Source organism: Galendromus occidentalis, unplaced genomic scaffold (genome assembly GCF_000255335.2).
Source record: "Galendromus occidentalis unplaced genomic scaffold, Mocc_1.1 scf7180000077484, whole genome shotgun sequence".
In the NCBI taxonomy this organism is placed as follows: Eukaryota; Metazoa; Arthropoda; class Arachnida; order Mesostigmata; family Phytoseiidae; genus Galendromus; species Galendromus occidentalis.
Window position 1 is genome coordinate 793875 of NW_003805472.1, and position 27444 is coordinate 821318.

At 51.0% G+C, this 27444-nt stretch overlaps 7 protein-coding genes across 7 annotated transcripts; 3 read left to right on the forward strand and 4 right to left on the reverse strand.

The window, feature by feature from the left end:
- Nucleotides 1-980: 980 nt before the first annotated feature.
- Nucleotides 981-3239, reverse strand: Nop60B (dyskerin pseudouridine synthase 1 Nop60B). The gene is made up of 3 exons (XM_003745470.2): nt 3134-3239; nt 2205-2521; nt 981-2051 (listed from the first exon to the last, which is right to left on the reverse strand). Exons 1-3 carry the CDS (start codon nt 3150-3152, stop codon nt 1014-1016), a joined length of 1374 nt encoding a protein of 457 aa, XP_003745518.1. The 5' UTR covers nt 3153-3239; the 3' UTR covers nt 981-1013.
- Nucleotides 3240-3799: 560 nt separating this feature from the next.
- Nucleotides 3800-5252, forward strand: LOC100906854 (transcription termination factor 4, mitochondrial). Its single transcript, XM_003745619.2, has 5 exons — nt 3800-4003; nt 4109-4204; nt 4291-4463; nt 4640-4800; nt 4927-5252. The coding sequence occupies exons 1-5, from the start codon at nt 3800-3802 to the stop codon at nt 5169-5171; spliced, it is 879 nt and encodes a 292-aa protein (XP_003745667.1). The 3' UTR covers nt 5172-5252.
- A 1109-nt stretch (nt 5253-6361) lies between these two features.
- Nucleotides 6362-7873, forward strand: LOC100907000 (transmembrane protein 179). The gene is made up of 6 exons (XM_018640380.1): nt 6362-6428; nt 6704-6815; nt 6924-7098; nt 7203-7331; nt 7447-7666; nt 7781-7873. The coding sequence occupies exons 2-6, from the start codon at nt 6704-6706 to the stop codon at nt 7871-7873; spliced, it is 729 nt and encodes a 242-aa protein (XP_018495896.1). The 5' UTR covers nt 6362-6428.
- A 593-nt stretch (nt 7874-8466) lies between these two features.
- LOC100908096 (nicalin-1) lies at nt 8467-12278 on the reverse strand. The gene is made up of 7 exons (XM_003745463.2): nt 11994-12278; nt 11366-11591; nt 11069-11227; nt 10397-10980; nt 10144-10300; nt 9842-10045; nt 8467-9754 (listed from the first exon to the last, which is right to left on the reverse strand). Exons 1-7 carry the CDS (start codon nt 12101-12103, stop codon nt 9620-9622), a joined length of 1575 nt encoding a protein of 524 aa, XP_003745511.1. The 5' UTR covers nt 12104-12278; the 3' UTR covers nt 8467-9619.
- Nucleotides 12279-12849: 571 nt separating this feature from the next.
- On the reverse strand, nt 12850-14760 carry LOC100899335 (acetylcholinesterase). Its single transcript, XM_003745488.2, has 2 exons — nt 14402-14760; nt 12850-14267 (listed from the first exon to the last, which is right to left on the reverse strand). The coding sequence occupies exons 1-2, from the start codon at nt 14753-14755 to the stop codon at nt 12981-12983; spliced, it is 1641 nt and encodes a 546-aa protein (XP_003745536.1). The 5' UTR covers nt 14756-14760; the 3' UTR covers nt 12850-12980.
- A 2612-nt stretch (nt 14761-17372) lies between these two features.
- Nucleotides 17373-23929, forward strand: Sec71 (ADP ribosylation factor guanine nucleotide exchange factor Sec71). The gene is made up of 11 exons (XM_029112099.1): nt 17373-17471; nt 18476-18630; nt 18725-18905; nt 18997-19191; nt 19310-19480; nt 19586-19738; nt 19855-20084; nt 20166-22762; nt 22867-23047; nt 23190-23414; nt 23530-23929. The coding sequence occupies exons 1-11, from the start codon at nt 17373-17375 to the stop codon at nt 23927-23929; spliced, it is 4587 nt and encodes a 1528-aa protein (XP_028967932.1).
- An 851-nt stretch (nt 23930-24780) lies between these two features.
- On the reverse strand, nt 24781-26657 carry LOC100899569 (FUN14 domain-containing protein 1B). The gene is made up of 5 exons (XM_003745490.2): nt 26418-26657; nt 25660-25789; nt 25409-25511; nt 25158-25293; nt 24781-25058 (listed from the first exon to the last, which is right to left on the reverse strand). Exons 1-5 carry the CDS (start codon nt 26428-26430, stop codon nt 25027-25029), a joined length of 414 nt encoding a protein of 137 aa, XP_003745538.1. The 5' UTR covers nt 26431-26657; the 3' UTR covers nt 24781-25026.
- Between the last annotated feature and the right edge of the window lie 787 nt (nt 26658-27444).

A 27444-nucleotide genomic window follows, 5' to 3' on the forward strand; every position in this document is an offset into this window, starting at 1 on the left:
CGAGAACGCGAGCATTTTCGAACTATTATCATATCAATGATTTCGATGGCGATGATCTGGGTTGCTGTAGAAGTATGATCCAATGAGCCTCAGTCTCTCGCGGAACTTGGAACAGGAGCTGCGAGACAATGGAATCGTGGGAAAAGCCTGAATTCGAGGAAAAAAAGGAACGCTGGTAATGAGTGAAACTGTGCGAGAGTCTGAGCCTTTGCATGACTGGATCGGCGAGAGAGATTCCGACGCTGTCACTCAGAGCTAAAACACCCCGATTCCGTTGCTTTTCCAAAATTTCGGAGAGGGCAAGCAACGAGGATCGAAACAGTTTTCACAGAAATCATCTGATTTTCCGAGCATTCCATGGTTGGCCATTGCTGAGTTTTCGTACCCCTTTGTGCACTTTTGATTGTGAGAGCTCGCGTTACGTTCGTGGTTACGATACTATGTAAGTGGAGTGTATCGGTTCCAGCCGGAGCGAATCCAGATATCGTTCTGGGATTCGGCGCCTGTCTGTGCTATGCGATGGCGACGCATGATGAATAAAGAGCCACCACCAGCGATGACGCCTAATTTCTTATGACTGCAAGTGAAACTCCGAATCTCGAGGGATATACTGGGACAGACATTTTATTTTCAACGGATAGGCTTTTCGCGCTGAAAATCGCTGCGACAGACCGTTGCAGACAACGAGTCACACTTTACACTTTCGAGCCCCGAATCTGCGACGAGTATCCGCGAGAAACACGGACACGAGCTTCAATTCGCGATGAGGTCTCCCGAGTTTACACGGCAATTTGCACCCGTCAGTCTAGAGTTCTGGAGCCTCCGATGTCTCACTCAGCAATGACGCAGCAATGCAGACAATCGTGATCAGCTCAGAGATGAAATAACTTCAGAAACAGACGGAAGTTTGGGCGGTGAGCGACCCCGAAACGACGCTCCGGGATGGTAGCGTAATAATGTAGTAATAATGATGTAACATGGGGTCACATATTTATTTAATCCACTGAAACAGTTCACTTCTGCTTCTTCTTCTTCTTCGGCTCCTCGGGCTGCTCGTCCTCTTCGCTGTCGTCGTCATCGTCGGAGTCTTGCTTCTTTTCTTCTTTCTTGCTCTTCTTGGCTTTCTTTGCCTCAGCCGCCGGAGCCACACCTTCCACGTAATTGGCGGGTGTTCTCTCGTTCGGTTTGCCGTACTTGTCGAGTTTACCCTCGGAGATCAACAATTTCTTCGCAAGAGCCGCCTTGCCGAGACCCCAGCTCCGCGGGTACACGTCTCGTTCCATGACAACACGTTTGATTTTCGCCACGCAGCCGTGATCCACTGAAGCGATTGTCGATGAGGTCATGAGAGCTATTGCGAGACAGATGGCTTCTCCTTTCGTTGTCATCACGACGACCTCGTCGTTGAGATCGATGCCGGCATCGTATCGTAGTACGCCCGGCAGCATGATCTTGGCGCCGTAGCATATGGCGTTAACGGAGGAGTCCTTCATGACAATACGTTTCTTGTCTGTCAAGAGTCCCTCGAGGGGGCGGACAACACGGCGCAGGTAACTCTCGTCGCGATTGTTCTCGTAGGCGTACATGGCGTCTTTGATATCGTGCATGGTGACCATCGTGTCCGTTTCGCGATTCGTTCCGGACCGACATCGACGGAGTTCCGTCATGATTCCTCCGGTCCCGCAGAGCAGACCGATGTGAACGCACGAGGTTCGGACGTAGGTGCCAGCCTCGCAGGACATCCAGACGATTCCCGAGTTTTTCTCTTCATCGTACTCGAGAAGTTTCTGTTCGTACACCGTACGGACCCGGAGCTGTCGCTTCACGGCGGCGATGAGCGGGGGACGCTGGAAAAGAGCCCCCTGGAGCTTCTCGACGACTTGGTAGACTTTCGCCACGCTCTCCGGTTTCTCGTGGAGCTGGAAAATGCCGACGTATTCTTTACCAGCTGACTGTTGACTCTTGACGAGACGGGTGGCACGATCGATGCAAACAACGAGGCAACCCGAAGTCTTCGGGTCTAGTGTCCCAGAGTGGCCGGTTTTCTCCACCTAGAAGGAGGGGGTAGAACTTGAGAAACCCTCCAGACAAAGGTTGATGAAGCGCAGCGGCAGCCAAGCCCTTGGAGGGATCCCATCATCAATCATCAATCAGTTTAGTTATATGCAGATTTTTCGATAACGTATGCGGTATTCTTACTTTACCTTCAAAATACGTTTGATCCACGAAACCACCTCATGACTCGATGGGTTTGAGGGTTTATCGAGGTTAATGTAGCCCGAACTGAGGTAGTCCTTCAGTGAGCGCTTCAGAGGCGATGCTCCTTGCGGTACGGGAGTGTAGTGATTTGTGCGTATGATGAGCTTGTCGAAATTCTTCAACAACAGCGGCCACTGCGATGTGTCCAGAGTCGGAGCCACCGAGGAAGGCTCAATGCGGAAATCTTGATGGGCCTGAGCCTCGCCGACATCTTTCTTCTTCTTTGATTTGTCTTTCTTCTGTTTCTTGGGCGAACCCAGCACTGCAAGGACATACACGGACACTTTAGAATTGCGTCTCCCGAGAGAAGCGGAATAAATGGCTCAGGCGCACCGCGTCTCCTCTCATCGCAGTCAGGGTAGGGGCGCCTGTTGCTCCAACGGGATTTTTCTCAAGTAGAATTTCATTCTGTGGTCCCTCACTCGTCGATCTTTCCGGAGATCTCGTGGAAAATCGAAGACCGAAACTTCAAACCTCAACGATGATTGATGGCGAACACCTTTCAGACCGGAGTCGAGAGTTTCCGGCGACGACGCATCAATCTCCACGTGCTCGCTACTCGCATGTAAACAAAACAATGCTTCCCGACCGCGAAAACAACAATTTCTTTCTCTGGTTTCCCGACAATGGGAACCGCGAATTCACGGAACAAGGCACTCCACCAACGGGAGAGCTAAATTCAAATCCTTGATCGGTCATCGATTATTCGGCATCGGCTTGAGAAAGTTTCGAAAGACATCACCGGCTCGGAAACAGCCCACGCGAACTCGATAGGTGCCGAAAGAACTCATAATTCCGCACCGACGATCCCTGGAATCGATGAGGACACGCACCGCACTTGAAGCTGGCCCAAAATCCTGCAAACAACACCCACCTTGAGCGGCGTCCACCATTTCTCGAGTTCGGTCGTAGCGCGTGGCGTCAACGATGAGATCCGTAACAGAACTCGCGCGAGTCTAGCATGGATACCACGTGCTCCTCTCCGATGGGACACGATCGTTTCGAAACCACTGCAGGCGCGAGCGCGCGAACCCATCCTCGATTCAAATCGGTGATCTCAATGCCGCGATCGTGAAATCACCCCCCATCTATTTGAATGATTAGGGGTCGCTCTCACCGAAGCTGGAATTTGGTAGGTTACAAGAAAATAAGTTTCGTCAGGATGATTACACCGGTGTCCCCACTTTCGAATTCTGAGAGACGATACGGCCAATCAGTTGTCTGCTCACACATTCGGTAAGTGCTCCCTACACACAGCAGCCATAACAACAGGCCGGATCTGTTCGATGAGAGTGGATTCAGCCGGTGCGCGATTTTGTCAGAATCATCGACAGACTTCCCTGACTGAACACAGTGACGCCCGTTTGAGGCATTCCTGTATCAACCGCACCGCATAGCCTTATCTCCCTTCGTCTCGGAGTCGGGTCGCCGCAAATTCTCGAACCGTCGGTGGTCAGAGGAATCGAATGGTGCGTCTCCTCTGGAGAAAATTAGTTTCGCTCCTATACGCTTTTCCGAAATTTTCGGCTCCGTAAGCACAATGGTCGACGTTCTTCCCCAGTTTATCCCGGGGAAACGAACTATCAAGCCGTCGCAAAAAACCATTGCTTTCGAACAAATACAACTTGATAGTTTCCCAACCGCGCAGGCGTCTTTCCTGGCCAGGCAGAGGATTCTCCAGCTGCTCGAATGCTATGGCTTCGAAGGGAACCGAATGCTGAAACTGGAACCGAGGATAGCCGAGGTTTTCCATTCTCAGAATTTTTCGAGCTCATCCGCTTCAATCAGTCTTCATCCGAACCCGAAGACTCAAAGAGCCTCTGAGGGTAATCGTTCTCGCTATTTCTAGATTCAAGATCTGAACAAAGCGTTACAATTCTGGACCACGACACTGCAGCCCGAGACGATTGATGCTCATCCTGGGATCCTCTTCTGGCGGCCATCTGTGAGCTTTATATAAATTATCCCGATCATTCTTGCGTGATATGATGGATTCCTTCCATGCAATCAGTCCATACAACTCGTTCACAGGTTCACACCGAAGCCTTCAATAATCTTACCAAAATCTTCGCCAACACCGATATCTCCAGAATGCTGAACAAATCCCCACATATTATGATGGATGATTGGGAAGAAGTTGAAGAAAAAATCGATTTCGCTCTATATACGATAGGGGCCCGACACAAGGATATTGTTTATTCGAGGTCAGTATGAACGGAAGATCGCCGCAAGTCGCTTGATTTATAGTTCACCAACTCGACCAGACTTCATGGTAGCCTGAATCACCCAATATTTTATATCCGCTCGAGCTCGATCCGAATCCTTGGTACAACGTGCCTTCCCTTGAATGAATTGAGAACCGAGATTCTCTCCCATACAGCTATCTGTCGTATAAAATTGAGCACATCAGAACGCGATACAACTTCCTGTTCCGGAGCGGATTATACATCAGGCCTCATAAGAAAGATCGGAAAAGGCATTATAGTATCCCCCTCACTGTGATGATCGAATCACCGCATGCTGAAATACTCAAAATGACAGGTGAGGCTCGAGTCGTGGAATCGAAATCTTGGTTAGGATAAGGATCTTGGAATCGGAATTGTTCGAATCATACTTTTTCTTTCCGCGCACGAAATTGTTTGATCGATGTGCTCAAATTGTCCTCAGGTTTATTGGCCGAGGAATACGCGACCATGGCGGAGCTCACGAAGAAAGAAATGGAAAAGGAGGAGAGAGACATCGCTCACGCGGCAACTCTTTCGAAACGGCAGCTGCGCCCGAAAGGCCGACGCAAGGCATACGCTACGGAAATCCCCGAATATGATGAATCCGGTGACGATGAAGATGATACAGTCGATGATGATGACGACGACGCTGATGACAAAGATCATGAAGGAAGAAAACAGGATTGATTCTGATTGCGGATCGCTTCTGTATTGTAGATATGCGCGATTGATTCAGAGCTTCGAGAATGAATTAAACCTAGTGGAACTCGAGAGACTCCCGTTCTTTATCTCATTTCTCCCCGCAAGTCGACCCTCGCCAACTTGGAGAGCTCCCGAATTGAACCTCACAGTTGAAGGAGTCCGCTGAGATCCCGATGTTTCCTCCTTTCCCGTCGCCTGGCAATAGGTGCTTCGATCAGGATGGAGTTGGGCGCGAGGGCCGAAATTCCCCATCAGTAAGGCTTATAAGCATTCGATCAACAGCACGAGCATCCCAGGACATCGACTACGAATCATCGCCTCCCGGGTGACGCGCGGATCCGAATAATGCTAACAGTCGCTTGGAAATGATTCCAATGTCTGGATACTAGCGACGGAAATCGAAGAATGCAATGGTTTTCTGCCTAATTCAGGCGAGTCTTCCAAGGAGCCTGAAGGATCTGTCCTTGCGGCTCCGCGAGGAGCCAATCAGAAGCTAATCAAAACGACCAGAATGGCGTGAACGCTAGGCGACCTGGGAAAGATCGGGTTCATCACCCGTATCGATACGAGGACATGAATCAAGCGGTCTGAATCCTTGTACCTTGATTCGCCAAGAAAAAAATAAAACGATTCCAGCCCATGAAGCAGTGCTCGCTCTTAGAGGGACTGGCGTCACAGTGTGACTCAGACTCCAAACTCGTCGGCTCTCTTTGTATTTCGCTCCAACTCCCTAGCAACAGTTCAGCGAGGCAGAGTTTCGCTCGCGGAGTCAGCAGCGGTTGCGGGCTAGCCGAGGTGGCTCGAAACATCGCACAAAGGTAAGCGAAGATCGAGAAATAAGGTTTTCAGGAATGCATCCGATTGCGCTCCGCGAGAGCCCTTCTCTCGGGAAACGTGACCAGTCTCTTTGGTCTGCTCCATGTACCCGAATCGCGATTCCTGGACACGAGTGTTTTGAACAAAACACAATTATTTATTGTCGGAGGTGAAATGCTCCTTCAGTGGATGGCGGGACCTCAAGAATATCGCGGGGCCCACCCCGCCGCCTCGGTGCCTGCATTCGTCCAACGTTGGCGGATACCAATGAGTGGAGAGAGGAGTGCTCGTCAACAAAGAGCAACAACTGCTCTTGCAAGCGAATTGATAGCGGAAGATAATCCTCATTCCCGATTAGTGACCGCTCGCAAAAAAAGTTGCACTCATAAGGATATCAGCCCTGATTCCAGAATCTCAGGGTCAAAGGTGAGGTCAATCTCTGACCGAGAGACGAGAGCTCCGAAAACTGAGACGCACTGGACGTCCCTGTAGGTTCTCCGAGGTGCATGATGAGAAACATGGGGACATACAATCTTGTGCGGCGCTCCCATTCTTGCTCGACGTGGCCCCGGGGAAAATGAGCTCTAGACGAGCGATAACTCCGCGTCTGATTGGAATCTATGAGTCATTTTCTGCCGCAAGCGACAAAATCTTCGTTGACTTCGTGTCTCCGACTCTCACTGTATCATTCTCGTTGACAGATGTCACTCGGTAACATACCCCTCCTGGCACAAGCGACGGTGTGTAGCCTCACACTCTTGCTATCCATGGCTGCCCTCATTCCCATGTCCTGGCATGTCAGCAATTTCAAAGGTGATTTTCTGTCAAGTCCCGACGCTGACGTTCTTAGAAATGGTGTCGAGGTGACAGAGTCCTCTCACGGAGATCGAATGACGAACGTCTCCCCTCCAATATTTTCAGGACACTGCCTCCTGTATACCAATGGAACATTCGACAATAATGACGGACACTTCATTCCGGACTGGGGATCTTCCTTCTACTGCTACTATTCGATTATAATCAACGTAGCCATTGTGCTGATGTCGATGCTGCATCTTGTCAAATACGGTGTCATGCATTACCAGAGCCGCGACAGGTGAGAGGAGATAAGAATCCTGCGTGCCTAGGATTTTGATACCAGGCTCTCAATAGGGGAGAGATGTTTTGTACGGGGGAATCCTGCCAATTTTGAAATTGCAGCAATTTCCTGGGCGCTTTTTTCGACTGCGTGGTCTCGGTGGCCCTAACGAGCCTGCTCTTCATATCGTCAGTTTTCGTATCGGATGGTTTCCGCACGTGGTGCGCGGCAATCGAGCAACGTTTCCCCGGGTAGGTCCTCTTCGAACTCGGAATGAGTAAGACCCCGGGCGAGCACTGGGAAGCGCCGCAAGAGACGCATACGTCTCCTATGGAAAATGATGTATCATTTCTCTCTCTTCACCAGCTGCGAGGAAGCCAGCGTCACGGAGATCGATCCGGGAGACGGTATCGATACCGTCGGCTTCTATGTCATGATGGGCGCCATTCAATTCGCCCAGTGGACGTGTTGGGTCTGCTGGATACTACAGAGCGTTCTCTCGATCCGCAAATTGTGCATTTACCACGAACGAGAGAACATCATAGTATCGATGGCTCGAGAACGACAGAATCTCCATGCTTCTCAGGTAAGACGGCGCGGTTCGACTCCTCCGTCAGAAAATATGGATTCGGTGAGATTTCGAATTCCCGCTCATTCCAAAGTGCGGGACTGATCGCGGCGAAACCCCTCATCATTCCAGAAGGACTACTCCCTGCTTCTGCAGAGCAACACCCAGGAAGCTCCAGACGACGATAATAACAGACGCTCCGATGTCGACCCCATCCTCTCCTAGACCCCTTCGGATGGCCTGCTCGTCGGTCAGTTTCAGTGGCGTCTTGACAACTGTAGGCGCGGATCCCGTGCGGGAGAACCGGATTCCCCCTCAGAATCCTCGCTGCTCATATTGTGCTTCAGATTTCTATCCGAGCTAATGCCTCTCGTCGGTGGTGGAGACAGAAACGCAGCAGTGCATTGCCGCAGCGTCAGCGGTCCGCTGAGGATTATACGACATACGCTAGGGTTGGGGATGTGAATTTTTCGCGGAAAATATCCGCCAAATTCGCGGAAATTCGCGGCCTCCATTGAAACTCTATGGGGAGTGGCCGGAAATTCCCGCGAATATTCGCGGAAAAATGGCGGTCTGCGAAAAATTTACATCCCTAGCTATGGTCCATGCCACATCGAATCGAATTCGTGGAGCCGGTCGCGCAATAGGTCGGCAGTCAGTCGCTCCGGCTCCGTATGTGCAATGCATTATACTGTTTATATGAATGAAAACCTCGGAACTAACATGTTGGAGATGAATAGTCAAGTTTGGGGAACCTCACGGAAAGCAGGAGCTTCAAGATGGATATATTTATATTTTTCGCCGAGGATGATGTTTAGGTATCGGAAGCGATTTTGAGACCGTGCGGACAAGAAAATCCCACGTACTGTAAATGAATCCCACACTCTATCGATCAGACGCGCCTCTTAGTGCCCAATATAACCCCATGACGACAGATCTGTACCGTCGGCGGGTCTCCGAGAACTAATCGGCCAACCTCTTCGGAATACCAGTCTCTGAACTGCTTGTGCATCCGTCGCAATCCGAGTGATTTATTCATTCATTCTATCTATCGAGTCATCTTTCCTCCATGTCTTGAAGATGCCCCATCCCGAACGCATCGAGGAGTGATGATATGGAAGCGGCATCCATTCCGAAAATCCACATTCATTTATTGAAAAACCCCGGCTGCGACCGGAAGAACGTATACAAAATAAACATCCGATTAGTGAGTCGGGGTTGTGGGACCACACGTTCTCGGATGGAAAAGTGTTTCACATTCTCATCAAAAGTGTGTCGGATGAGAAGCCTGAATTAACGATTGGCCCATCGAGGGGAAGACCGCGCTTCAAACAAAATCAGAAGGAATAAAGCGCCGAATGCTTTACTGAAATTATCTTATCCTCACCCTTCTGGCCTTTGCACGGGATTCGCAGGCATTCCATCGACGGATCTCATGCAATGAGCCAAAATGTATCAAGCAGACGATCTTGGGAAGTGATCCGGGATCAAACGGGGGAGACCGTCACCGACCGTACAGTGCGATATTAGGGAATTAAGTGATCGTGACAGTTGCGTCCCCGAAAAAACAACATTCAGACGCACTTTTGGGAATTCGTCGTTGATCAAAAATGCTCAACAAGTTTGTTTTGCCGCTCGCTTTTCACTATGAAGGTCATTGTTCCGGAGACTAGAAATCCATGAGCGGAATCCAATCGCAAGTCTTGGACACATAATTAGATACCTATGCCCCTCCGGCTTGGTCAGAGAATTCTCGTATCGCCCACCCATCCCAACTTCAAGCATCTTCATTCACACTACCGACCAAGGTTTCATATGTAGTACCAACGAAGCGACAGCCCGTCGGAGGTTGAGCTCACACCGTCGAATCCCAGACACTCATGGCGGATTTTGAAGGCAAGCACTCAAGCTCGCAGTCACTCGTATCGTCCAACATTCTCCCGAGAGCAAAAACCGAATCCTAAAAAATATCTAGTCAACTTTTTTCGCTTTCCTCGGACTGAGCGCACGCACGACGAGTCCGAACTCGCTGACTGAAACGTAGACGACTGCCAGATAGACGACAATGATCGAAAAAAGCAGTATGTCGAACAACACGGGTTTGACCTGAAATGGGTGATTGTTAGCCATCTTCTCAATTTTCGGTTCCAGCGATTCACAGCGCCGAGTTTCGCATGCGATCCGAGCTCATACCTCGCTGATCTGCAACGTCGCCGCAGTTTGGTCGTACAAGACGAACTCTGGCTCGCGGCGATCCGGTTCGAAAATAGAAATCTTTGCGGTGCTTTTCAGCAAGTATCGATTCATCATTTTCTCCAGGCTCGAAACGACATCGTTCGACTTCTCGAGCAGGACCTGCGTTGATCTCGGCCGACTCGTCACGAAATCGACCACGGCCTGTGAGAGAGAGAATCATCAGCACCCGTTTCGATCAGGGTCACCCAGGACTCTCTCGTCGTGGGTGATCAACTCTAATCATGGACCACCCTGCCTACCTGCAGATGTTCCCGGCTGACAGCCAACTCGCCCTTGAAGAACTCGTCGGTTACTTCCGCAGGTCTCTGGTAGACGAAGGCTGATATGGCCACGGCGATACGTCGAACGTTCTCCTCCAAAGCGGAAATGTCTATTCGTTGATCGAACAGAGACATGCTGAGGAAGAAATAATATGTTTTCAAATCCGAGAGGGGGGAGGTTTCGATGCGAGGCGATCTCTCGTCTCAACTTCGCACGAGAATCTTCACCTACCGGCTGCGTGAGTTGTGGTTCGCGAGCGAGGAGAGAGTGAATGCGGGGAGTTTGCTCAATGAGAACCGTTCGTGTTCCCAAACTCGCATCTCTTCGGCCAAATTAATTTTCTTGTGCACCATCGGGACATCGCCCGTCACATTCAAGATATTGAAGAATTTCCTCATGGCATTGTCCGGCCGAGGAGGCTTCGAGACGTGGGCGACGAGCTCCGGCTTCGAGCCGATAGACTCTAGACATATCGTGAAGAGCGAGTCCGCGAGGATACTGTCGGAGTTGGCGCTTTCGACTGCGTCCTCGACGAGTTTCTTCGTTCCTTGATAATTGAGCTTTCCTCCACCACTCAGAACGAAAATCAGGTTCGCCCTGGGATGCATTTTATCGCCGGAGTATAACCGTGAGAACAACCTCAGGAGCTCCAGAACGGCGGCAATCCCAGATCCGTTCGAATCGGCTCCATAGGCCAAATCGGCAGCGGCTGCGAAAGCGTCATAATGCGCGACGACAGCAACGGTGGGTAACTGCTCTTGGACTCCGAATCCCGGCAACATTCCGTGGAGTGTTGGTAGACGCGGCTGTCGGATCTTGACGGGGGACGAAAAAATTCATTGAGATCAGGAGCGGTCGGCGATGGGAATCGAGAAATATTGGTCCGTGCAACCGGAAGCTCACCACTTGCGGCGCTGGTGCCGTGATCGTCAGCTGTGTCAGTTTTCCGGACCAGAGCCTTCCCAAATCGAAGGCTCCGGCATTGGGTCGGTGGGCCCTTTCGAAAGCCTCTCGGATCTCTGGACTGTCTTTGACAATGTATATGGAGGTCGAATGCGTTTCCTGGGAAGAACAAGACCGTCAGGAAACACGAGTCCCCTTTGCGGGTCGTGGGCCCCTCTCAGCCACGACGCGACGCACCGATAGCACAACGCCGGAAAAATCGAAAGGATCCCCCCAACTTCCTCATCAGCTACTCACCTCGAACAGGGCGAATTCGTTCGCCATGTGATCCTCGTTGGGCGGGAGCTCGGGACTGTCTGGTGGCAGAACGAGTATCACGCCGAAGACACCTCTCGCCACTGCCTCGCGGATCAATGGAATCTCCGACCACTTTAACAGCGCGATCATACCGGAACCACTTCGTAGTCCAGACAGTGTTGACCACGTGACAGCTTCACCATTGAGCGAGTACGCTTTGCTCCCCCTGAAACACGAAGACCGGGGCTAAGGCCGGGCGTTCAACACAGTTCAGAGCGTCGGATCGATAATCCACGGAGAGTTCGATCCGCGGGGACTAATCACAGACATAACCACAGCACGCCGTATCGACGTCCGATGTTCGGAGCGATCCGCGTACATATGTAACTAGATCCCTACGGTATTCAGGAGGATCCCATATATTTACCGGTGATACCATCTTCTTCGGAATCATTCAAAATAAATCATCCAGCGTGTGGAATATCCCAACTGTAATTATTACGAATCCTTCTCTATCGACAGAACACGGATCACAAGAGACTAGTTGGACCGAATTCACGAGCGAATGCTACTTCATTCCTCGCGAGCGAACATGACTTTCGGTAATTTCGGAAGACTTTCCCCTCACCTGGTGATGCCCAACAATTCGAAATGTTGCATTCTATAAGCTGGGAGCTCTACGATCGCGTGAACTGAGAGCGCTAGCCACGCGAGCATGCAGAGATCGAGGAGGCCCATGGCCAATTCCAATGCTGTGATCCGTTGAACGAACAATCACCCACAGGGACAAGTTTTTGTTTCGGCGTTCCCTCCCGGAAAAATCACTGTATCGTGCCGTGAGAAAAACGGTACAAGGACACGAAAGCCGGCGATGTGTCTCTTGTACCACCTGATCACAAATATCCCAGACATCGACTACGATCATACACACAATACACATAGTCGTGGTGATGTGTTGTTGTTGTGCTTTTCAGCGTCTTGAGTGACGGCGCCCTAAAGACATCCCCGTAGGTCGACGACTGTCAAACCGCGCGCGTTGACGTTTAGCGTCGAGAACCGCTCAGCCTTAGCAGCCAGTGGATGCAGACGAGCAGCAGGCCGCCACTTGTACTGGCGCGCGAATCCGTTGCTTGGGCGAAGAGTTATCCTTGGAATGGTTGATTTTCAGGAAGGAAATCCTCACCATCACCGTAGGAGAGTGGTGAAAGCCGGGTCTGATTGTGAGGGGATGAGCCCCGATTACCTAAACTCGTGGGTCAGACGGTTATGTCTAGAGGCGGACTCCGGAGCGTTCCGAGGGGGGGGGGGGCGGATGATGCTTCGAGGGAGGGGCGAATACCCGAATCCTCCTTCGACGTGTGTATTATTAGGGTTTGGGACCTGCGAAAGAGGGAAATGGTTCGAACGGGGCGGAGTCTGCATCATGCGTCCGATGATATTCCAAGTATTCGTCAGATCATCGAACTATTTCGAAGAAGCTTCCGTTCCCCTGTACGAGGTGAACAAACGAAAGATTTATTTTCACGAGCATGAGACTTGGATTGGGCGCTCGCAGCGAGGAGTCCCTACTCAATGTGAAGATCAAAACAAGATATCCCTCTCCAGCTAATCGAGCTCAAGCGACACGGTCAATCGAGAACAACTCCTTGCAGACCTGTTCTCTAGAAAGGCTCCCCGCTACCTTTGGCGTCTCGTCAAAGATAAAGACTTTCCCCGAGCTCGAGAATTCAGGCCATTCGACGCCGCGGAATTTCGGAGCTCCAGCTGACTTGATGAAGTTAGCGATGGTGTCCATGGCATCGAGCGCGAATTTCCTGTCCTCTTCGTCGACAGGCCCTTCGTCTAGGAATATCACGCCCGCAAAGTGCAAGTAAGGAGAATAATGGAAAACTCCTAAAACCGATGGATCCAGAAGCTTAAAATAAGTCTTTTTAAGCTTTCGGTCAAACTGATACGCGAACACCTTATCGCTGTGGCGTGAATAATCCCTGATGAAAGCATTGATGGGACACTTGAACAAGCCATCAGATAAGAAAGCGGAGAGAGCTTCCTTCGCTACACCGGAGTTTTCATCTACGTAAACCTTGCCGATTTTCTCTCTTATGTCACCCTGGCTGGCATTGAATGGAAAATTGAACGTCGCGCCGATGTTAGAACAGAAATCCAATATTTCAGATCTTGAGTATTCTCTCGTGTAATCGAAGTTCGAGCCTTCGATTTCACGATCGCCCACGCTGCCCAGGAAGAACGAGCCCTCATCAAGCGAGTAGCCGATGATGATAGGGATTTTGGGCAGGCGCGAGGAAGCGTTCGCTACGTAGGCTTGCACGTCCTCCGGGAGGAAAACGCCGTCGGTGGTCGGCATGAACATCGAGATTCTGGTGGAGCCGTAAGTTGTGGTCGAATTCGCGAGTAGAGCAGCGACAGGAAGGCTCCGAAGACACGTCACCATTCCGACGGAGCATTCTGTTGGACATTCGACGATTTCGGCAATTCTTTTTATCCTCGTGAAACTGCTCTCAGAGTCTTCCAAGTAGCCGTTGCTGGCCACGACTCCTCCGTCCAATATGGCGGCGTGGAACAATTGGTCACTGTCGGCGATTGATACGATTTGTGCAGCGACAGACATCGAGCCGGCGCTGTCGCCCATGAGGGTGACCTTCTCCGGGTCTCCGCCGAAGTCCGCGATGTTTTCCTTTATCCATTTGAGCGCAAGACGCTGGTCGTGTAGGCCCAAGTTGCCTGGAGCGTTTCCTTTCATGTCCGCGAAGCCCAATATCCCGAGTCGATAGTTGAAGCTGACGAGAATCACATCACCGAAGCCGACCAAGCTTTTCGCGCTTTGATTCACGTCTGCCGATGATCCAGCGGAGTATGAACCGCCATGGATCGTCGCCAAAACCTTCAAAGTGGAATTCAGAGTCAAGTCAGTGAATGTTGCGGGAACGTCATGTGACGGAAAGAACAGAAATCGGAGCTTATGGGAATGGGGATCGCCATCACGTCACGGGGACCATGAAGAGTGATGAGACTAACCGGTTTCTTATCTTCTGGCGTTGTTCCTCGTTTGCGATAAACGTTAAGATACAGACAATCCTCGATATCGGAGTATCGACCCGAGCCATGCATGGGGAACTGCGGACATTGTTGCGGCAGCTCTGTGGCTTCCAAGTTCCCCACAGGTCCAAAAGGTTCCGGCCTAGCGAACCTGAGCTCTTCGACGGGTGGTTTAGCGTAGGGTATGCCGAGAAAAGCCTCCACTTCTACGTCAAGAATTTTTTCGATTGTTCCGGAGATTTTCCCCAGAGATCCCTCAACAACGGGATCGGCAGAAGATGAGCCGAGGAGACAACACAGCAGCACCACGGTCGAATCCATGGCGAGTGTCATCTCAATATTACAGAGTCTAGAGGGATATACTCGAGGACAGGAAGGGGAGAGCGGATATCTCGAGGGCGACTTGCGCGCCGATTGCAAGTGGTGTCCTTGATTTGTTCTCGAGTGGAGGTAGAGCCGATTGGACAGTAGCCTTCATGTTTTTCTGGGCCAAGAGAGGTTTCGTCATCCCTCACCCTGGTCGTAGATGCCTGGACAAAGCCGTGATCTTTGATCCCAGATCGCGCTGCCGGAACGAAATTCTCCTCGTCCGCGGCACGGGATCAGAGGCACTGAACGAAAGAGATTCATTCGTGGCGAATATTCCCGTCATGGGTGTACCTCGGAGTCGGGTCGCAGAGTCGTACCCTAGCAGACGCAGTTCTACGGACCTCCTTTCAAAGGGCAAAGTTTTCTCGTCAGTCGCTCATGTACTTCGATCGAGCATCTACGTCGGAGCTGCGCCGGCTATGACCGCTTTCGGTTGGTGAGAGGATCAGTGTGCTCGATTATCGAGCTCTCTGGTCTGTGAGCGGCCATGATCTCCTAATTTCCTCCATTGAATGATTGAGTCCGCGACAGTCTGATCCGACCATCTCGGTGCATCATCAGTCATCAGTAGAGTTCCCATTTACCCGGACATTTATCCGGGAAGAACCGGACATTTTCCGGACGGACATCGAGGCCTGAACCGGACAAAAAACCGGACGCTTGAAGTTTGATGACCAGAAGGGAATCAGGAGCGTTAGATAATGGAAGGAACCCAACTCGTCACTTTATTCATCGAAGAGGATATCGCAGTTGAATTGAATGGAAAGATGCCTTCTCAGATTTATGGGCGGTAATCTATGGCGACGATCCGAGAGAAGATTCTTGTACATGGAGAAAGATCGCTCAACATCGGCATTCGGAACAACAGCATATTTGAAAACATCTGCATCTTTTCCTGACAATCTGGATAGATACTCGGAATTCGGATCTCTTCCGAAAATTCCGTCGCATTGGTAAGCGAATTTTCTTGCCGGAATCACGGACAGCATTGAGCGCTTCGACCTCTCCGGTATTCTCGAAGCCAGAGCGAGGTTGAACCATTCAACCTCGTTGACGAGCTGGCGGACGACGACACCTGATACTTACAACACGGAAGAAGATTCGTGCGTGTCGGAAGCGACACGCGTCCAGAGCTGACGTCTGTTCTTCGAGTATACGTGCGGGGTTGGAGAAAACTCGAGAAAGAGAGTATAGAGCATAATCGATACATAGAGCCGCTTAAACGGATATCGATTGCAAGACCAGTAAACTGGCCCTAGAAGTGGGAATCGTTTCAATGGGGCCTGCGCTCGCCCCCGAGCGAATCCGCAAATCTCAGTGAGACTTCGACTCCGTGACTTCGTGAGAAGGAGCAAACGCTCAGGAAAAGCCTTGACCTAGGGGAATCAGGGAGCGTCCAGCACGGATCAATTGAGACCGGGATTCCAAGATTAGCCCCTCCGGAATCGGCGATTACCAAAAACCGGACAAAAATGCGGAAAACCGGACAAGAAGACGGACAAGGACATGTCCGGGTAAATGGGAACTCTAGTCATCAGTCGTCATTGATGATTTGATGACGCAACGAGGTGGTCGTCATGAAAATAAATGAGCGTAAACTTGGAAATCCATTGCGCTTGTGTTCTTCCGATGACTCACGAGATCAAAACTCCTCCATCAATCAACCCACGACTCACATCCGACCTGCTACTCCATCACCATTTTTGAGATCGCGAATTTTGTCGCGTGTAAACGTTTCAATTGATATAAATGATCGAAGAGTCGACCTCCGTCACCCTCGAAGTAAGTCGAGATGTTTCTTCTGACTGAGGTTCGGACACAGTCAGACCTCCCGTTCTTCATATATTGCATTGTTGCTGCTTCTTGACTGCTCTCTCGCAGGTGCGTCATAAGAAGTCCGGATCGTCCGTGGCTTATCAGACGAATCAGAGCCATTGCTTCAAAGGATATTCGCCACCTGTAGTCAGGAGATTATGCTTATGTATTGGAACCGCTTCCGGCCAGCGCTGCGCTCGGACAAGAGCTCATCGTCGATTGCGCCGGCTCCTTTCTTCGATTTGATCTCTAACGGAACTCCAGTCGATTCCGACGTATCCAAGGGGGGAATCTCCAGCCTCTGATCCGTCACTCTCATCCACCCCATTTTCCGCCCTTTTTTCTTCAGACAGCACCCGCGATTTCGATCTGACCAGGTGCTATTACTCAGAATTTCACTCCAAACTCAAGCATCAGGACGAATAAGTGAATCCGGCGGGGGGGGGGCGCGACTATCTCCCACAGATATCATCGTCGACGACATTCGCATGATATGCCGTGGGTCAAGAAGACCGCCATCCCATCATTCTGAATATCGTAGGTAGTGCTCGAAACCGACGCGTGTCCCGCAAAAGTCTCATTCGATGGCTCGTCGTTGATGGGGATCCGCGGTAGTGTCGGCAGCAGCGAGCTCGATGAGAAATGTTCGAATAGAAACACGGACGACGACGGCTGCAGTGTGACGTGGATGTGTTTTTGAGAAGTCGATGCCGCAGCTCAAAAACAATAATTATTCGACAGAAGTGGTTCACTGAAGGGGGCCGCAATGACTTCTGCAGGAGAGTCATGGCAGCCCTTCGTTAGAAGAGCACTCGAGAGACTGCTCGCCGAAAAAGATTCTAAGAAGTGCACTCAGTTAAGACAGGCAGGTGTCATCCAAAGTTTTTCTACGATGGAGCGCGTTAACCTGGTCGGAGGAGGCTGGTTCCTCGCGCAGACCATCGATATTTGACGGTTCGACCGAGGAATCCGTGTGAAGTTCGAGATCATAGGCCGACTATGATGTGGGTGGCTGTTTATGATTTCGCGAAGTGGAAATCCGATTCTTGAAAGATCAAGAGAGGTCGGGCTGGCCTCCCCGTTCACACTCAAACAGATAGCTCGAATTAATCAGGTTGGAATTTCGGAATTGTGGCCCCGCCCAGGCTCGATATGTGCTCGATATGTTTGGAGCGCATACTTTGGCGCTCGACTGAAGTGCGGAGTTCATCAGCTGATGACGTGCTCGAGCCACCAGCTGATGCATCACTGCGCCTCTACGCTCGATACTCTACTCGATCCGCTGGGCGGAAGTGGTCTTGATACGCGCTGCCGAATGACTCTGAAGTCTCTATTCGTCGGAGCTTGGTTCAATTCCGCTCCCATCATCCTTATTGGGCTGCACGTGATATTTGTCATTAGGCGAGACCGACGAACCAACGACATCGATCGGTACTACACACAGACGCGTATCGTTTGGAAAAAGATCTCTTCCAATGAACTCCGATGCTGTAGGACTTCAGACATGACGCGGGAGGAAGAACATGATGAATTCGCTCCGAGAGTCGAACGAAAATGATTAATTTATTCGGAGTGCTCGTGAAAACATTTAGTATTGCCACGAAAAATGTGTTCCCTCAAAACGGGATTGCTTCCGTCACTCCCCACGCGGGACAAAGGGCAACTTGGAGTCGTTAATTGTTTTGTAAGAGCATCGTATTTGTGGCGTCGAGCGTGTCGGTAACCTTCGGAATATTCTGTCGGAACGCTGCGATCTGCGAGGCTATGATTCTGTTCCTGTGATTATCCCGTCGGGAGCGGTGATTCAATAGAGGATTCGACGAAGCACATTCGATGAGTTTGCGCTAAACGTTCAATATAATTCTGCAGCTATGTCAGGAGTCACTCAAAGACCTCCCGCCGTCGGACCTGGAACAGCCTGGCGGACGAGGTGCCCTGCCTGGTCCCTGCGAGGCTCAGGAGACCAATGCGGCGCACATATTTATGGCGCCTTTCGAATTGGCCTGTCAAAGCAAATCTCCAAGGTATACAGCTTGTTACAGACATCCAGCTAGCCGACGGCGTCCGTAAAGCCGAGACTCGAAAAAATTATAACTTCAATCTGTGTTTCCCCTCAAGACTCACGGTGATCGCATTGGACTGCGTGCAAAAACTGGTAGCCTATGGGTATTTACTATCAGGACAAGACCGCATCGTCGAAGTCATCTGCGGCTGCTTCCTGGGACCTCAGACAGATGAAAGGGTGCAACTACAAATACTCAAAGCCCTGCTCACCCTTCTCACCTGTGCTTGTTGTGAGGTACTACTATAAATCACGGCTCCTCCAAGCCCCATGTATGTCCCTGAATCGGGATCATCAACGAGTAATTGATAATTCCATTCATTTCAAGGTACACGAAGGAGCCGTACTTCAAGCAGTCAGAACTGCGTATAATATCCATTTGGCATCGCGGAACCTGGTTAACCAAACAACATCGATCGCGACCTTAACTCAAATGCTATCCGCGATCTTCTTGCGGATGGAACGCGCGCCTCAGGACGACGAGGTGGTAGTTGCCACGATCCTCCAAGAAATCGTCAGTCAGGTTAGTTTCTCGAGTGGCCATTCTCACATCATGCCGAACGTATTGAGCGATTGCCTCGGAGATTTAGCCTTTGTCAGCGAACGATCCCAATCAAAGATCATGGAAGGTTTCTTCGCAGGTGGCAAAAGACGGTGAAAACTCGACGACGTCGCATTTCGCCCATATAACGCACAAGGATGCCTTTCTTGTGTTTCGGTCTCTGTGCAAGCTGTCGATGAAGGCACTCCCTCACGAAGGAGCTGCAAATAGTCAATCCCTGGATCCCAAGTCGCATGAGATGCGGTCGAAGGTGAGCCGCGCGAGCCGAGGCCCTCGGATTAGTATGCGAGGCATTTCACCGAAGGTTCCCGATCTACGACAGGTTTTCGCCTCTAACTGTTCTTTTCATGTCCAGATCCTTTCACTGCAACTGCTGCTGACTGTAATCCAGAATGCTGGGCCTGTATTCCGGACGAACCCTGTCTTCATCAACGCCATCAAGCAGTACCTTTGCGTAGCACTTTCCAAGAACGGCGTTTCGCCGGTCCCTGAAGTATTCCAAATATCGGTGAGTCGGTTGACGCTTCCCTGACAGGATAGTGCAGGGTTCCCCGGGTGTCCTTATCGAGAGCTACTAGCATTGAGATGAGCGAGATCGCGGTCTACAGCGATCGACTGTTCCAGGTTACGATCTTTTTGGCGCTGTTGGACAAGTTCAAGACCCACCTGAAAATGCAGGTCGAAGTTTTCTTCCGGGAAATCCTGCTCGGCATTCTGGAGAGCCAGTCTGCTTCGTTTAGTCACAAGTGGAACGTGGTACAAGTGTTGACACGACTTTGTGCCGATCCACAATCCATTGTAGATATTTACGTCAACTACGATTGCGACCTGAAAGCAGCTAACATCTTTGAAAGGTAATGCTCAACTCTTCCCGTGCCAAAGTCAGGAGAATCGTCTTCTCGAAGGCCTCTATTCCGAATGCGCTGTTTTTTCAGATTGGTTGAAGATCTCTCGCGATTGGCGCAAACTGGTATCGAGGGCCATGAGAAGAACATGAGGCTCAAGTCGCTCGAGTGTCTGGTGTCCATCCTGAAGTGCATGGTAGACTGGGGTCAGCCGCGACTCGAGGAAACTCCCGAAGAAGAAGGTGCTCCGCGGATCAAAGACAACGAATCAAACTCCGCCGAACAGCTGCAAGCCTTGAAGCAGCAGAAAGAAATCATCGAACAGGGCATCGAGCTCTTCAACCGTAAACCAAAAAGAGGTCTCCAATTCCTCCAAGAGCAGAAGATCATCGGCGACACCCCGGAGGAAATCGCGCGATTTTTCCACACTGAGACGCGGCTCGATAAAGTCCAAGTCGGAGAGGTTCTCGGAGATCCAGACACAAGTGTCATGTGTGCTTACATCGACCAAATGGATTTCTGTCAGAAAGGAATTGTTGCGGCAGTGAGGCATTTCCTCGAGGGTTTCCGAATTCCGGGCGAGTCTCAGAAAATCGATCGATTGATGCAGAAGTTCGCTTCGCGCTATTTCGAGAACAACCCCGGCGGCGTTTTCGCTTCCGCCGACACAGCGTACGTACTGGCATTTTCGATCATAATGCTGACCACCGATCTCCACAACCCCCAGATTAAGAACAAAATGACAAAAGAAGAATTCATCAAGAACCAGAGGGGGATAAATGACTCGGCCGACCTGCCGGCAGATTATTTATCGAACATCTACGACGAGATCGCCGAGAACGAAATCAAGATGAAACCTTCGGCTTCGACCGGCAGACGGCTGGTGCTAAACATGCAATTGGAACAAATCGCATCGACGGCTAATGCCCTCATGGAGTCCGTATCCCACGTCAACGCGGAATTCCAGTGCGCCAGTCAAGTCGAACACGTCGTGCCCATGTTCCGGCTGGCCTGGACTCCCTTCCTCGCGGCGTTCTCGGTCGGCCTTCAGGACTGCGACGACCACGAGGTCGCCATGCTCTGCCTCGACGGAATCAGACTCGCGATTCGTATCGCGTGCATCTTCCGCTTGGAGCTCGAACGTGACGCTTACGTGCAGGCGCTGGTTCGCTTCACGTTGCTCACGGCGGAGGGCGGGGCGTCCGACATCAAGGAGAAGAACGTCAACACGATCAGAACGTTGATAGCCGTTGCCCAGCACGACGGGAACTTCCTCGGCCCCAGTTGGCTCGAAATTCTGCGGTGCGTTTCCCATTTGGAAATGACCGAATTGTTCGGCTCTCTGAAGAAGCAGCAGCAGAACGGTCAACAGGTCGCCGAAGCCCAGCAGCAAGGGCTGGTGGTCGCCGTCGATCGAATCTTCACCAATTCGGCGAACCTTGATGGCAATGCAATCATCGACTTCGTCAAAGCGTTGTGCCAAGTCTGCATGGGAGAACTGAGTCATAACCGCCTGTTTTCGATGCACAAGATAGTCGAGATTTCCTATTATAACATGGCGCGTATACGTCTGCAATGGTCTCGTATTTGGGAAGTGCTCGGAAACCACTTCAACACTGTCGGCACCTACCCCGATGAGCACATCGCCTACACATCGATCGACTCCCTACGACAGTTGTCGTTCAAGTTTCTGGAGAAAGGCGAGTTCGCCAACTTCCGCTTCCAGAAAGAGTTCTTACGGCCCTTCGAGTACATCATGAAGAACGCCACTTCGCGTAACATCAAAGAGTTGGTCGTCCATTGCATCGCTTCGATGGTACACACGCATTCGTCGAGTATACGCTCGGGCTGGACAAACGTGTTCTCGGTGTTCCATCTCGCGGCTTCTGAGAAGGACGAATCGCTCGTGGACACGGCTTTCCAAACGACCCGTCGAATAATCACTCACGTCTACGAGACCCAGTTCCCCCACCTGGTCGACTCGTTCCAGGACGCCATAAAGTGCCTGTCCGAGTTCGCCTGCAACACCCACTTCCCTGACACTTCGATGGAAGCGATCCGGTTGATCAGACACTGCGCAAAATACGTGGCGGATCACGCCGACCTGTTCCGCGAGGTCAGCGCTGGGGACGCGGTCGGGGCCGATGGCATGAGCTCGGGCAGCCCCGAAGATCGGCTCTGGGTCCGGGGTTGGATCCCGATCCTTTTCGAGCTGTCGTGCATCGTTTCCCGCTGCAAGCTCGACGTCCGCACTCGAGCGCTGACGGTACTCTTCGAGATCATCAAGAGCAACGGCTCGCTATTCGCGAGAAATTGGTGGAACGATCTATTCCGGCTTATTCTGCGCATCTTCGACAATATGATCATGAAGCTACCGGAAAGCGGCCCAGAAAAGTCAGAATGGATGACGACCACCTGTAATCATGCGCTCTACGCCACCATCGACGTATTCACTCAATACTACAGCGTACTGTCCGAGATACTGCTCGACGAGCTGTACAAGCTGCTGCTCCAATGCGTGCAACAGGACAACAAGCAGCTCGCAAAAAGCGGGACTAATTGCCTTGAACATTGGGTTGTCGGCAACGGCGATAAGTTCAGTGACGAGATCTGGGTCAAGACCTGCCAGTGCATCGTGAAAATGTTCGAAAACACTGCACCTCTACAATTGCTCACTTGGAAAGAAGGTCAGTAGAGCCGAAACACATTCTGCGATCAGTCTACTCCATCACGTTATCAGCACCACGATTTTGCGAATGAATGTTTTCTAGAAATATCCGATCCGTTCCAGGAAACGAGAAGTTGTTCCCCTTGCTGCGAATCCAATGCACGGTGCAGATGGAAGTGATACAGACCGTGGACAGCGTTGTTTTCTTCCCTGCGACCTCGAAGAAGGAGGAAGCGGAGCTCATGCAGGGAATCGTCCGGGATCGAGATGCTGCGGATCTCGAGCGGTACCATGGCATGTTCAAGTACGTCTCTTCAATCTGAAAATCGGAAGACATTTCACCGAGGCTTCGATGACGGAAATGACTCAATGTGCTCGCGGTCCGCGGGACGGGACGGCAAGGGTTCGACGATGCACCGAGTTCACCTTTTTGAATCCTCCGGCAGGTACCTACGCTGTGAGCACCTGCTCCTTTTGGTAGATTGCTTGACGCAGTCTCATCGACTGGCCAAGAGTTTCAACCGAAACTCAGCGCAAAGATCGGTCCTCTGGAAAGCCGGCTTCAGGAACAACATCAAGCCCGATCTGCTGCCGCAAGAAACGGCTTCTATCATGTGCGCATTCAGAATCCTCTTCAGAATGTACGGAGATCCTCAACGGCTACAGTCAAGGTAAGCGCTCCGATTCGACTGGATCCCGCTGCAGAACTATCTGCGTCGCAGATCCTGATGATTTTGATTTTTCGCTTGAGCTCTGGAGAAATAAGCCCAGCGATCACTATTGCAGATCCATCGTCGAGGCACGCTTGGTAGAGCTATCGCGAGAGTCTTTGACGTACTACTTGTCTCTCGACACAGAACATTACCGTAAAGCCTGGTCCACGATCGTACTTCTCCTCATCGCACGCGTGAACCAGCTCCAAGACGAGCAATTCCTGCGACACTCTTCACTGATTTATCCATTCCTTTGTGAATTCATCGGACAGCCTGACATGAAACCAAACTTAGTTCGTCCTCTGAAAGAGTTTTTCGTCCGCTGCGGGTCCGGGTTCGGCATCGTGAGCCAGCAAGACAGCCTGAAGAAACCGATGTCGACGGCCGAAGATTCCGAAACGTCAGAGGTTCCCAGCGTGAAGATCAACGGTCACGCTGCTCCAATGGAAAAGGGCGATCACGAAGCATGGTGATCGATGGAGATAATTTGTGATATGGTTTCATTAGAACAAGAAATGCGAGAGCGGCTTGAGAAGACAAGAAGACCTCTCGCCCAATGAGTAGTTATGTTAACTTAAATAATAATATATCTGGAAAGAGCCGAGTGACCCGGCGAGCTATTCTTTTGTCGAGTTTCCGAGGGATGCAACGGGCGGCTGTGGCGGAATCGAAAATTCGTTCCCAGACCTCCTGTTTGTACAGATTCATACGATCAAAACGATCGAAACGAGAGCGATTCAGTCCATGAGTTCGATCCTCAAGAGAATTCCGCACTCATTGAGTCCTCCGCGGATCGGTCGAGTATTGGAGTTCTCAATCATCATAGTTTTTGCTCTCTCATCGACGAGACCCTCGACCACAGCGACTGGTTGGGACCGCAATGAACGTCGGGGAATTCTTTTATTTTATTCAATGTGTTCGATTTATCTCGATTGGGATATTTCCCGATCATTCCGAGGAGGCTTGAGCGCCTTTCGTCTCGTGCGCATAGTCATGGGAGTTTCCGGATTTGCACTCGAGCCTAGAAGAGTCCAGGTATACCGACATCCTTCTTTCGCGGGAAATATGCCTCATTCTAAATCAGTATGGCCGAATCGGGATTCCCTGGGTCTCGTTGGTGACGAGCGAATACTTCCCGGCATGGACTGTGGACAACCAAGATGTTTGAGAGGAAGAGAAGTATATTCGAGAGAAGCGTACATCGTGAACGGATCGAATAAAATTATTTTGACCGGAGAATGAGATCTTAAGACTGAAACGTAAAGATTATTATTCATCTGATCGTGAGGAAGCGAGCGGTCAAGGAGAGCCACGTCGGATCAACAATCGCAGGTATCCTCTTTATTCTAGAGCTGAGAGGTGATTCTCATGGGGTGTCTCCCGATTTCTGAGTTTTTCGACAAACGGAAGCGCTTTCGGCTTTTGCAGGGCGCAGGATTTAATGATTCACAGAATTAAGATTCCGAATCTACTCGGGAGCGGTGAAGTTTACATTGGAAGCTCCACGCTGAGGGAGGGGAAGATGTGTTCGCCGAGAGAGTCCGCCCCGGATCCTTCCGTCGAGATTTTCTTACGAAGTGACGAGGCCCACGACGAAGCCGCCTGCAGAGACGATTCAATGCCGGTGAATCGAATTAACGTAATTTCGTCGTATTCCCCGAAAATCTCACATATTTTCACCATGTGGTTGAGAATACTCACCGACAAATCCACCTCCCAAGTACACGTGATCCATCAGGAAATCTTTGGCAGTCTCGAACATGGGACCATAGGAAGCGGGCTTCGCGATCTCCTTCTTGACTTCACCCAGATCTTTTTCAATAGTCTTCCAATTTATCTGAATGATACACGATCGCATAATTAGAAAGGGCGAAGAGAGCGGAAAACTGACATCTTCGAGACGGAGGTTCGAAGTTGCCTGCATCGAGTAACTCGGCCGGCTCGAATCCTACCTTGATGTAGCCCATGTATGACGCCACTTGAAGCATTACCAAGCTCCCACCGACAATGACAGCAGCATTCTTCCCGAGGCGACCGAAGACAAAGCCATTTACCCTTCGATTTCAGGAGAGATGTTTGTTTAGAATTCTGTCAATATTCGTGAGTCTACGCCCGACTTGTCAACCGCAGATCAGAACGGAACCATGATCTGTTTGGATCCGTCGATTGATTGATCTGGTATAAGAATCCACGAGGTACTCACAGTCCAGCTGCGAGTCCCACACAGCATTGTTGTGAAGGGGGTGCTCTAGCTAGCGCTTCGAGAGTCTTGGCCAGTCCATCCTCTGGTTTCTTCTTTCCCTGGACAGCATCTTTGATTTCCTGTGGAAGTTCTGCAAAATACGGGATGGATGATACGCATCAGATTCGGAGATGATCAGGGAAATGCAATATGATAGATTGCGGTCCCTGGCATTTTCCGCTATGCTCCGTGCTCCGCATCATGTGACTGACAAAAAAAGCTCTGCTATAATTCGTGGGAAGATCGTCCCATCGCCTTTAGAGAAATCTGGATCATCATACGATAACCATCCAGGAGAGTCGATAGAATATGCAGTAGGTGCGGGGCCCGACCGAGAAGGGAGTTTTCGACATCAGTTTCCGAGCTAGTCGGAGAACGCAAATCACGCCTCAGATTCTCTGCCTTAGAGATGTTTGACTCAGAGGCATGTCGGATCAGAGCGGCAACCGGATTATTCAACTTCATGGATGAATAAATGAACGGAGAACATTTTTAATGTGTCAATCACATTCCGAGGCAGTTTTCTATTGATGTTTGAGCGGTTTCAGATGCGAGCATAGGTCCTGACCGGTGTGACTTCGGTCGCATGCGGAATGTTTACGGAGCACGCTCAACGATCATAATCGCTCCCGGAAAAGAAGTCCACCCAAGAGACAAAAAGACCCGGCTCTTCCTCCGTGCAGACCAAGGATTGAAACTTTCACGCATACCGAACTCACTTGGAATCTTCATGGCTCCGAACTCTGTCCTTGATGAATCGCTGGCGTTACAACTGAATGGACTCCGAATCGAACTCAACTCTAAATTCCGAGCTGCCCATGAACCTCTGGCCACCCAGCGAACTCCTCGAGTTTGTTGGTTTCGGGCGTCAAAGTCCAACAAAGTACGGGGAAAGGAGAGTATTCGACGCTCTGTCTTCAGCTACATGTACACAAAAAAGACGCAAGGGCCCCCTCTCCGCCAGAATGTTTACGGGCAGCATGCGCGCGAAATTCTAACTGCGCCCAGAGCTCATGAGAGAACGAGTGACTTCTGGCTACATGACCACATCGATTTAGCCCTAAACTCTACGGAAGGTTTGAAGTCCTATCAATCCCGCCAGAGGGATAATCCTGCCACGAAACCGGCGTCAGGGACGGGAGAGACCCTCTGCCGCGACGAGCCGTCATTCTGACTTATCCCTAGTCCTGGGATGGGCAAGGATTCGGAGAATTCATGTAATTACCCCTCTCAATCAGCTCTAGTGGAGTACCTGGGATCCTTCGGGACCTACCAGCCCTCTTTTCGTCGCAGGGATGTTCGCACTGGAGATATCTACTCTGATTCCCGATGTACGCGACGATATGCCCCGTGTCACTTCTAGGTGAGCTCGGGGGCCGGGTTCGACTCTCTCAATGTCCTTGAAGGAATCCTTATGAGAAAGGGATCGTGTATTCCGGGGGCGATATCGTCGGCCATCGGGACCCCATGTCGGGTCCTCACCAAAAGTTCTGGGACGATCCAGACAAGGGATGGACGCTGCATCAATGCCGAGGGGTGTCCGCTTCCGAAGCTGGTCGAGCCGCGCTGGCCGGCGACGTGCTGACTGAAACTCCAGCCCATCTTCCTCTTCCCTCATGCTAATTAGTTTCGAATGAATTCCGTATATTGTAATTCGCTGGCTCCGCACTAATATGAGCCCCTCGATACCGGCATTGACGCCATTAAAGATCATCGACGACACAATCTCCGCGGACGGTGTTGGAG